The sequence below is a fragment of the Centroberyx gerrardi genome, chromosome 15, assembly GCF_048128805.1.
Source record: "Centroberyx gerrardi isolate f3 chromosome 15, fCenGer3.hap1.cur.20231027, whole genome shotgun sequence".
Lineage (NCBI taxonomy): Eukaryota > Metazoa > Chordata > Actinopteri > Beryciformes > Berycidae > Centroberyx > Centroberyx gerrardi.
In genome coordinates, this window is record NC_136011.1 from 21,653,155 (window position 1) to 21,665,641 (window position 12,487).

Consider the following 12,487-nt stretch of genomic DNA (forward strand, 5'->3'; position numbering starts at 1 on the left):
AAGAAACATCTGTTAGGAAACCCCACAGGTTCACCATAGAGGCCGCAGTACAGATTTATTTTACTTCTCTTTAATTTCATATCATCATTTAAATGCAACGCAATGACAATCAATAAAGCTCAATCACTTAATCTTTAACAGACCGTCCTAATGCCGGTGACCTTCCATCATTCACAGTGTAAATCCGAGCATTCAACTCAGACTCAGAACGAGGGAAAGGAGGAGAGGGAGACAACAAATAAAAGTTGACTAGACCAGTGGTTCTCATTCTCAATCTCAGGACCCGGTGCATTGCTGGCTTTCATTCTAGCCATCTAATCAGGAAATATTTTACACCTGGGAGGCAAGGTGAATGCAATTTACTAGCTTGTAGGATTAGAAAACCAGCAGTAGGCTACTCTGGGTACTAAGGATCAGGACTGAAGATCACCGGACAAGACCATGAAAACTATTCGCTCGCACAGTAGACTACAAAAACATATTGGCCCCATGAAAATATACTGTACGAGAACAAATGAATCTGGGAATCTATTTTGTAGAAGGCGAGATATGTCAATAGGCTTGTTGGAGAGGAGTGTGGACAGGTAGGTGTTCTGCCCACCTGAATAATCCGCAAACGAAATAGGATATCTTTGGTATTTTGAATGGGGAAATGATTTGTAGGTCAGCAATGTGACGCCTTCACTTGCCTGCATGTACGGTGTAGTATGTCACTATACTATGCCACTGACCCACTCCCCCATTTTCTACACTGGTCTCTAGAGTCTACTGTCTTTCTGGAATCCAAACAACAGAAATCTATTGTAGTGACAGAAAACTTGAATCCATGTATGTGTACTGTGTATGTGTAATTAGACAATTATCTGGCCCATCCATTACTCTGTTAGCTCTGAACAGGACTCACCTATGTTTGGGTGTTTGAGCAGACGGCAGATTCTGGCCTCTCGCTCCAGTTTCTGGTGATCTGGGGAAAGAAAGAGGCAGAGAGAGGGGAGACAGGAAGGACATGAAGGTCAGTTCCAGGAAGGGAAGCAATTGTGCTAGTTTGGTTTTGGATTTCTCAGAAACCCACTCTGTGAGTGACCAACACAAACACGCAAAGCCAACATGAAAATACTAGTGTACAATCACACACAAGGGCTGCACAACACAAAAATCTGATTGCAGTTCCTTTTGCTCAATGTTGCTTTTGCAACATGAATTGCAATTCATGAAGGCATAGTTTTTTCTACAGAATTTATTTTACAGATGTTACATACGATTACATACATGATTACATACAATTTCATACGATTGAGTGCAAATAATTAGCCTAGCAATTCAATAATTTGCTTAGTCTGAATTAATTAATTTGCCAACATTTAGGAGGCTTTCTGAAACGCCTTTGCATTGCAGTTTGGAAATTGCAGTAGTCAATACCGTGATTGATAAGTTTTTCCATTAATTGTGCAGCCCTAACACACACACACACACACACACTTGTATAGTCATAGTGTCAGGGGTAACCTTAGCAACAAGCGTCCATTTCTCAGTTCCTTTTCTCTCCAATCTCTCCCACTCCTCCCACTCTACCCTGAACAATAGGTTGCTTCCACCCTCGCCATTTTGCGTCCCAAATCGAATCAAACTAAATGCTTACTGGAGGGGGAGCTAAATCACTTCCACACCGTTTCAGCAGTGGAGCAGATTTTGTGACAAAGGTATTGCACACAGCAAGCCAGACAAGCAGAGAGGCTGAAACATGGTCGTCAACACATACAAACATGTGAAAGGCTGGACAGACAGAGAGAAAGACGGACACACACACACACACACACACACGCACACACACACACAAATGCACACAAATGCACACAAAATCTGCTGTTGCAGCACAAGCTTTTTGCACTTAGTGAAATTAGTCTCGTGGGCCCGGCCTTAATACAATCAGTGTCCAGTTAATGATTCTAATGGTGCGGGGAGGATGTCCGTGCATATGTGTGTGTGTGTGTGTGTGTGTGTGTGTGTGTGTGTGTGTTTCTGTGCAGCTGTATCTTTACGGCTTGTGGCTTAAGTTGAGGCCAGACAGATCGGTTGTAGGATAGATAGATGTGTGTATGGCGTCGCCTGTTGCAGGGTGTCAGAGGGTCAAGTTCACACTGAACCCCCCTGCCACCCACCAGCTGCTGGCCTCATGGGACAGATGGGCTGCTTACGTGGGCGCATGCCTGTGTGCGTGTGTGCGTGTGTTTGTTTGTTTCTGTGTGTGTGTGTGTGTCCGTGCGCATGTGAGAGAGGGAGAGAGACACTGGACATCCCTAATCCCCCGTCCCACCCCAGGCTTTGGGCAGTGTCACAGTGTCTGGCTGGCCAATCAGATTGTTGCCTGCCTGTTGAGGGGAAAAAAAACCCTCACCAAATCAAAACGAACGCTGCTAGCGCTCCCTCCCAACCCCCCTGCCATACCCATACCCATACCCGCACGCACAAACACCAATATACACGTACATCATGCAAACACATCTGCATGTACAGTGGACACACACCCACCCACACAGCCCCGAGCGCTAGTTAGGCTGTCATGTGCAACAGTGAGAAGTGTTCTGGTTGGAATTCTAATCCTGCTGTCAATGCAGTGACTGCTACTGGCTCTGTCTATGCTATCCTCCCACACACACACACATATATATTCCCACACACACACACACACAGGACAGTTTGCTGTGAAAAGATAATGGTAGACTGCAGCATGGAGGGTCTGTCACTGAAGCAGAAAGAGAAAGTGGGTTAAAAAAGAATAGAAATATATCAGCATAATAAGACGGAATACAGTAGGAGAGGAGAGGAGAAGAGAAGAGAAGAGAAGAGAAGAGAAGAGAAGGTGTGAAGAAAGTAGGAAATGACGAGATGTAACTTGTAAACGTGTGGCTGGTTAAAACTGGCCAAGAGAAAGTATGTATACAAGTCAACTCCCTTGCACTTTAAGAATTGGGTGTCAACTCCTGGCTGGTGATTAAGAGAGGTGGTGAAATGTGGATGAATTTCAATGCAAACGCAAATACAAATGCAAATGCCAGATATCACATGGGAGAGGAGTGGAGGAGTATAAGCACTCTCTACACAGCATCCCAATCATTAGCAGCTCTGGTGACAAAGCGGTCAATTTGCATCAGCTGGAGTTGAGGAGTCAACTCTGTTTGACAACTGTGGCAGCAGTTAGGGTCAAAACCAGGAATCCCATACTCATGCGCTACTAGAGGGGGAGCTAATTGAGTTTGGTATAATCAATGAACCGGGCTAATGGGCTGGAGGTAGCCCAGAGGTTAGAGAAGCGGGCTTGTTCAAATCCCCAGACTGGCTGGGAAAATATTGGCAGGGAAAGCAAATAGGAAATGCACTCTCTTCCTCCACAACTAACATTGAGGTTCCCTTTAAAGCCAATGGAATGATAATTCCATGATAGCCATGTAAATACATAATTTGTGGTCTTATGTGCATATAAAAACCATCTAAAAAGTATGAGAATTCAATTGCAATCCAATTTTGAAATATATCAATCTAATCTTCCTGAAACTGGCTATAAATTAGGCAGAGATATACAATAATAAACTTTATTTTATATAAAACATTTTTTTTCATAAAACATGTAAGAAGTAGGACTAAAAGGTAGCAAAACAGCCACACTAAGAAAATGCCTTTACATAAAAGTAAGTTTTAAGGAGTGATATCAGACATCAGCAATTTCCTATCAATAATACTGGACTATTATTCATTAATAGTTACAGTGTACAGCCAGCATTATAAATGTAGCTTTCACTGCAAATCAGATGCCTTTGCTGATGTGTGTGTATGCTAATTAATTCTATCAACAAATAATATGGCTAGCGATGTGTATTGTGTATCTCACCATTCAGTAACCGTCTGACCATAAGGAGGAGCTACAGTAACTCCAATAACTGCATGTTTATCACCTGGTGTGGCTGATTATCAGGTGGGACCCATGGGTGTCAGGTCAGCTACTACCTGACTAGAGGCCCAAGGGTTCCTGGATGGATACCGTGTTGAATCGCAGGCCTACACAACCCGCCCTCACCGCCAATAAGCTCGTGCAGAAAAACTCTGGGAGGGATTAGAGCGCTAGCCACAGTTTGACCCATAACCTCTGACACACAGGGCTAAGCCAATCAGCTGCGGCTTTTATCCTGTACGTCTTTGTGACAGCACACAGCCAATCACTGCTGCTCAGTGTATAAAAGAGACGCGTGTTTGTGTGTGAGCGTGGGCCTGGCCTGTTCAGTTCAATACCCATGCCTTTTGGGTAGACCTCACACACACACACACACACACACACACACACACACGCCCTACTCTGACCAGTGTGTTCAGAAAAGGGGAAATCAAAGCATTCTGCGGACATTCCACAACCTTCTTCTCAGAGCTATAATGGGCTTGGTTTGGCTGCTTGTATTCTTGGAAGCGAGATCTGCCTGCAAAAATAGGACTATTTATTTTTCAATGCTGGCCTGTGATGATGGCTTCATTATGTTGGTGATGGCAGGCAGGCTTGGCAGCAAGCCGCTTAGAAACACTAGAAATTGACTAAGGGTTTAAACAGAAACACTAGAAACAAGAGTACAGGCTTCAAACAGACAGAAAGTATCTAGATGTTTTGAATAGCAGCAATGGCAACACATAGAAGAGAGTAGTAACAACAGAAGCTGACTACAGGTTAGCAACTGACCAGTGTCAAATATAAATGACAGAACCAATTGCTACCTGAAATTCATCAGGCTATTTGAAAAACAAAAGATGATTCTTTCCTCAAAAAATGAACTATTCAATAAGCAAAGTACGTTTTAAGATGACTCCTAACTAACAATACTAACCCATAATGTGCTTAACTTTCATGCCAGTCATCAATATGGGAGAGTGGGTATCATTTTGTTCCTTAAAAAGGTGGTTATCTAATTTTAGAGTGAAACTATTCAAATGAGAACAATGGAAACTAACTGGAGTCTCCAGATAGAACCAAGGGAACCAATAGAATCTAATTAGAAGCTCTTGGCAGAACGAGCAAAAACCTGTTGTGTAAAATCCTCCTTCACTCTCAAACTCGCAGCTCTTGATACTTTGCAATGAAACTAGACCGATTTTCTCTAGAAAGTGTCTGTAAGTTCCTAGGTCACTTTTCTTTAAACTTCATCTGAGGATTTGTACTAGACAATGTTACACACACACACACACACACACACACACACACTCCATACCCCTTTGAAGAGAGATGCTGTGATATCATAGCGTCTGGTTCGGAGAGGAGAACACATAGCACTTAGCCCAATTGGATTGAAGTGATGGCCGCCGGCGTGGGGCGTCATCATATTCATTTACCCATCCAACCCTCATCTGGAAGCTCTGAACAGACAGGAGCACTGGATGAATGGGTGGGTGGATGGGCTTCTTTCAGCCTGCATCCTCTGTTTCAAAGTGATGCATTCCCTCTCCCATGTTTACATTAATTAACTCATGCATGTATCAACAGAAAGGGAAAGAGACAGACAACAGCATCGACTCCAACAAACAACAAAAAAGTCAGTCAGCAAGGTTAAAGACAACCAAAACTTCAAGTGGTAATATCTGCAAGATTCTTGTTTTTTTGGATTTTGGTGACACTTTTGGTGATAAGCGGTTATTGCTGTGGTGTTTTTGAACTGCACATCCCAAAGATCGCTTGTCAGTCAAACAGTGTGTCCACTACTTGTCCTTGGACTTTCTGTTGATGAAGTCTGAGTTTCTGGAGGTTGTTGTTGTTGTTGTTGTGGCTATCGCTGCTCATGTTAACTACCAAGTCCTTTTCGTATTTATTCTGAACAAACCACTGTTGGGGCTACTGGAAATGCAAAATACATCACTTCTTGTGCGCCAGGGAACATTAACACTATTGTGTTATATCGCTGGCAAGTAGCAAAACAGACATTTATCTATTTATATGAAGATGTCAAGACGGTCAGTACCAGTCTTAAAACAGTCAGCGTGTCAGTCTGCAGCTCCGCAAAAATCCCCTCTCTCTTCAGGGAACATCAGAGACAGAGCAACCTGAGTCAACAATGATCACGGTTGCCATGTATTGTTCTTCATCTGCTGATTAGGACCAACCTGGCAACCAGCTCTCTTAGTATAGCAGGATATTAGCATGACCCGTCACTGATTAGGCACAATCAGCACACGTGGAACAGCTTCTCCAATTTAAAGCACATTATTATGAAGTCACATGTGCCCACCCACTATTGTTCCAAAGTGCACACATACATACCCATGCACATAAACACACACACACACACACACACACACACACACACAACTATGTTTGGGTTAGCGGCGTGCTCCAGGTGCTAGCAGTATGGGACGTTTGTGCGTGTATGTGTGTGTGTGTGTGTGTGTGTGTGTGTGTGTGTGTATGTATGTATGTGGAGATAAAGTGTCATCCACTAATGCGGTTAGGCAAGACAGACATCTGTGCACCTCTGTGGTATGGCATAGCTTAACATACTGAAAACATCACTCACCTAATCCTCAGGCCAATATGCTCTGGCTCTGTGTGTGTGTGTGTGTGTCTATGTGTGTGTGTCTATGTGTGTGGGAAGGGGGGAAGGGGTGACTGGGAGGTGAGCGGAAAACATGGGAGAGAATTTCTTGTGTTTGCTTTTTTGTGGGAGTGGCTGGGGTGTGTGTGTGTGTGTGTGTGTGTGTGTGTGTGTGTGTGTACGTACATCTTTTTCATTCTGGGAAAGCCATTAGATAACCTAGTGATTCCATTTGAAGCCTTTAGAGGCGTTCCAGTCAACTCCATCAAAACAGTCCTGTGAGGACGACTAAAAGCATGGCTCTCAGCCTCTCTATTGCACACACACACACACACACACACACACACACACACACACACACACACACCAGTTTTAGAGTTTTTGACTGGATGATTCCTTCTCTGTACCAAACACACTGGGTGGAGCTGGGTGTGTCGCCGGCCAATGCTCCAACATCTTGTTCTGGCCGTGTGATAGAAAAAACACACTCACACACACACAGATTACTGATACCAGTATGGGATATTGGGCTGCTACCAGGCTAAATGATATAGCATAATTCCCCAACTTTAAAAATGCTCAAAGCAAAGCAACATAATGTTCTTCGATTTTCAAAAGAAAAAACAATTTTTATATCTAATTTTATCCCAAATAATCTAAAATTGAATGGTATAAATTTCTATAGTTATTAAATATTATTGGATTAGATTGGTACCCTGTATTGGATGATTTGTAAGTCAGAATCAGTATTGGCAGTGAAAAAGTGGCATAGTGTGGCAGGGAGAGGGCAAGTCCACCAGCCAGCCGCACACCAATCCATCTCATCCCAGGAGTTGAAGGAAAACTGGAAAACTAGATGGAAATAAAAGAACAGGTGTGTGTGTGTGTGTGTGTGTGTGTGTGTGTGTGTGTGTGTGTCCACAGTGCTACTGGAGGAGACATTGTTGCTAGAGAGTATTACAACAAGATAAACAGGAAGACACTGTCTTCCTCTGTTATACAAGCTCTAAAAGGTAAAACAGAATAAAGCAAGACCAACTGAGGGAATGAATTTGAGCAAGAGAGCGAGAGAGAGGGACAGAGAGAGAGAGAGAGAGAGAGAGAGAGACACAGACAGACAGACAGACAGACAGACAGACAGACAGACAGACAGACAGAAACAGATAGAGACTTGGGGTCAGTGTGGCCCAGAGCAGACAAGACTATAAATAGATCCAATCCTCCTCCGGCTTACAGCCCTGAATCACACTGACCTGGCCCGCCCTGCATCACCAACCAGAGAGAGACTAAGAGACAGAGAGAGACAGAGAGAGAGAGAGAGACACACAGAGAGAGAGAGAGAGAGACAGAGAGAGAGACTAAGAGACAGAGAGAGACTGAAAGAGAGATAGACATACAGAGAAATAGAAGGTCAAAGGAGACTTTCTGACCCTGGTTGGTAAGATCTCTCTCTCTCTCTCTCTCTGTTGCTCCCCCTCTCTCTCTCTGTTGCTCGGTCTCTGTCTCTCTCTCTCTCTCTCTCTCTCTCACCGGACCCGTCTGTTCGCCTCCCACCGCACACATGTGAGGGATATTTTTTTTCCATGCCAAGAAGACGGCCGACTGAATTCCCGAAAAGGAGAACTAACAGTTAACGTTACTCGGAATACAGCTGAGTTTCCGAGATTAGCACGCTGTATAGCCTAGCTGCTAGTCAGTATCCGCTGAGTGGACCGATAACGTTAATATTAACTTTTTAACTCTGACTCTGAATGTTTGCTCCCTCAATCCAGATTAATATTGAAAAATATTTTCAAAGAAGGAAAAGCACTCGTCCTGAGGAGGAGCAGGGACAGTCTGGACCAGAGGAGCTGAGCAGTAAAACAGAGCAGATAATAATGTCAAAGGCTGTAATGTAACGATGTAAAGATACAGGAGAGACTGACAGCACAGAGAGATGCAGCAGGGCAGAGGGGCAGAAAAGCAGATTTCTCTGTAAAAGGGGTTTCATTTCTATTCTTCACCTTGTAGACAAAAGCAAGCAAACAGAACAGTATAGCACTGTTTATATTTTTAAGTTATGTTATCTTTGACACAAAGTACTTTAGATATATACAGGTTAGTTATTTGTTTGACAAATGGAACTATTTAAAATGGAGTACATTAGATAATTTTTCAGCCATCCAGGTAATGGGATCCTTTATTGATATTAGTCTATATATTGACAATATAAGAGAATACAAGAATAAAAAGGCACTTAACCCCCCGTTGTCAACCCACCTACCACCACAAATACATTCAAATTCTGTGGGAAACACTGCTCTTTCTCTCTCCCTCTCTTTCTCTCCCTAAACCTCTCCCTCCTCCGTCCATCAACAGGTGAGCTGTCAGTTGTCCAGTCAGTGTGTGAGGTCAGTCCAGTGTCAGTAGGCCAATGCCGGGGCTCTAATTGCTCGAAGACAGCAGCGCAATGAGATCAACAACACGACGCTGCTGACGGCGACGGTGAAGACGACGAAGATGGCAGCGGTGATAATGGCAATGATGCTTACAAAGATAATGGTGATGATGATGGCGACAATGACAAGATCATGATGATGATGAAGATGATCCTAATGGTGATGATGTTGGTGGTAATGATGGTAATATGATGGCGATAAGGAACCTGAAGTATGATGATTATGATCATGATAAGTATGATTAAGTATGATGAGTGAAAGGCCAGAGGTAAGCCGATACTTCTCGCGTTTCCAGTGGCTAGTCGGCAGTGGCTCACCCCCCCCAACCCCCCCCTCACCCCCCCACCCACCCCTCCGCTCCCCCCCCCCTCCATCCACCTCCGCAGTATGCTAATCAGGCAGAGACAGACACCAGCTCTGTTCTGCCGGACCCCCAGAGATGGGCCCGGTGCACCGCCACAACACAGCCAAGAGGAAAGAAAGAGACAGAAGATAAAGAAAGAGACAAGGACACAAAGAAAACGAAAAGGAGATGGAGAGAAAAAGATGGAGACAGAAAAAGATGGAGACAGAGGAAAAGACTGCAACAAGATTCTATCAACCTCCAAGACTCAAAATCTTTATTTCTGTAATATTTAGCAACAGTCAAACCCCATCCATCCCCACACTGGCTTGGCATCCATATTGCCACGCGACGTTTCGACCCGGTCGTTGACGAAAGCACGGTGTGTGTGATTTTTTTGGTTGACCCAGTAAATTTAAAGTGTTAAAGGAAAAAATCCACCCTAGAACATTGGTGATTTACCTTGTATTTCTGGGCCTATTTTGTTGTTTGGTGTATTTTTCTTGTTCCTGTGGATAACCGGTCAAACGTAATAATGTGACGTCATGTTGACATATTTCCAGCACAGCTACAAAAGGAGTTTTATAGCAGAAAAAGGGTCAGCTAGCGAAAACCCCTCAGAATCAAGCAAGGGCTTCTTTCTAGACTCACCATTCTGCACCGACGTTCAACAATCATACAGGGAGAAATCCATCGTGGAATAGGAAGAGATACCAATTATTCCAGCGGCAGCAGCCTCAATAGACTTGCGAATTGCGTTTTGAGTACGGGGCGCGGCCGTAATCACAGACACATACTGTATAACCAACAGCTGAATGATCACACTTTGAAGCCATTTATATGCTATTTATATACGCCCACCTTTGATTAAGTTGCAACGAGTTCACACCTCTTCTCTGAGCGTTGTCAAAAGTCATTCTGGGTAATGTAGGGAATCACTAAGTGAAGTAGAAGGATGAGGGAGGCAGGTTGAGGGAAAGTTGGTACACCAGAAAAGTAAATTAAAGTAAACTAAGTTAATCACAAAATACCAAAAAATGGAATACACTCAGCATCACTAATGTATATCTAACAGTGTAAAGAGTAAGGTGGACTTTTCCTTTATGTCACCCTTAAAGACAGTGAATTATAATTGTTACAAAGAGTTAAATTTATTGTTATGAGAACAGGATTTGTTCACTCATAATTCTCACCAGTGTCTCAGTTCTCTAATCTTTGATGAAAAACATCAGCACAGCGGTCTGTGCGCGTGTGTGTGTGTGCATGTGCGTGTGTGTGTGTGTTAGGGTCTGTGATTTATCAGAGTGGCTAAGCCAAAATGTCTAGTGACACCCTGTGTAGCCGCAGAGGTACTGGATGAAACGCAGCACACACACAAACATGGCATATCTTACAAACTACGATTCCACCAGTCGTGTGAGAGAGCGGCAGAGTGTGAGAATGAGAGGCGGGAGAGAGAGAGAGAGATCTGCCTCTCATTTCTCTCTCTCACTCACTCTATTTCACTCTTTCCCTCTCTCATTTTCTTGTTCTCTGTCATGCTCTCTCAAGTCTCTTTGCCTCTCCCACTCTACATGCTAAAGGATAGTCTTCAGCCAGCGTGCGGCTTACTGGGCGTGTTAAGTTGATCCATTAAATGAAGCTTATGCAGACCTTCACTGACCTGCTGGGAGAGGCCATTAACATCAGGTTGCTGTGAGGTCAACATCAAGGGCCTGTGTGTCCCTGCCAGGACCCCTGACAGCGCTGCCTGGGAACAGTACACTTTCTGACCAATGGGATAACAAACATGGCTACAGTTTCCCCTCCCTTAAAAGTTGCTCCTGTTGGGAAGTGGCAGGAGGGGGTGTGGCCTCTTCTCTTCTTTACAACCCCAAAAGCTGGGAGAGTTTTAACACCGTAGGATGGAAGGAGCATACTATAACTGCGTAAACGTCTTCTTGCTAGACGTTTGCGGAAAGTATTTGTATTATCATTTTGTTGTTTCCTTTCCATTACAGGGGCGAGGCAGGCAGCATGCCGTTTTGAAATATGCATGGATAGATGATGTGTACGGCTTGATCTGCATTAACAAATAATATTAAAGTGCCATTTGAAATTCAAACTCGTCTTCACACTGTCTCTCTCTCCCTCTGTCTCTCTCTCTCTCTCTCTCCCTCTGTCTCTCTCTCCCTGTGCCCTCTCTCTGTGCCCTGTCACTTTTGCTTTCCTCTCTGTTATGACACTTTTTCTCCTGCCATGGCAACACTCTCCTGCCACCCTCCAACACCGCCCCCCACCCACCCCCACCCCCACCCCCCTCTCATCCCTTCACCTCATCCATCCCACTTTTGCATTCTAATTGGCTGAACCAAAACTACCGATTATTCCCGTTTCGTTAATTATTTTCACAGTATTTTCACCTTTTCATTACAAAGAAAAGAAAAGGACAAAGCGAGGGGATGATATACAATATACGTCATGAGCCAGATACAATCTCTCAGCGTCTTGAGTATATGGCATGTACTTTCGCCCTGATGAGCCACTAGGGCGTCCCATTGAGCTTTTTTTATTGTTTTTAAATGTCTTCACCCATCTTTTTTGTTAAGTGTCCCCACTGAGGGAGATGGTGACTCTCTGTCTCTCTTTCTCTCTCTCTCACACACACACACACAGAGGCAATTGCTTGTTTGACAGAGGGGTTGGCTGTGTTTACAGAGACCAGATCTCAACATTGCACTGAATGGCGACAGGCTTAACACCCATGCTTACAGGAATACATACACACTGTGGATTTACTGCCGACCCCTTGGGCAAGCCAGCTAGCATGGGATATGTCAATGTTGTTATGGGTTGTTGTAGCAATATGCTCAAGTATACAAGACTGGCTTAGGGCTGGGATGGACTGCCTCTCAAACTAACCAAGGTGGCCACTAATTTGTCAGGTATTCCCAGACTTTTAGGTTAATATTTTCTAAGGGGAGAAAGCAGACCTCATATAATTTTCCAAGGTTTTATTCTGTTGTTTTAAGGGCAGGGAACTTTTTGTTTACAGGCCACAGTGGATGCTAAATCAGAAACTTCCAGTCTCTCTCTCTCTCTTTCCAGCTAACTAGATTTAGAATAAAAAAAAGCACCTGAACATCAATACGCCATTTCTATCAGAG

General features: G+C 43.9%; 1 protein-coding gene across 10 annotated transcripts in view; it reads right to left on the reverse strand.

Annotated features, from left to right (window-relative positions):
* LOC139912306 (calcium/calmodulin-dependent protein kinase type II subunit gamma-like) overlaps positions 1-12,487 on the reverse strand; it is a 64,850-nt gene that overhangs the window by 36,717 nt on the left and 15,646 nt on the right. For all 10 annotated transcript variants that reach the window (XM_071900068.2, XM_071900066.2, XM_078288789.1 and 7 more), the window contains exon 3: positions 905-964. In XM_071900068.2, the coding sequence (XP_071756169.1) occupies positions 905-964 (60 nt within the window). The remainder of the gene's footprint in view (positions 1-904; positions 965-12,487) is intronic.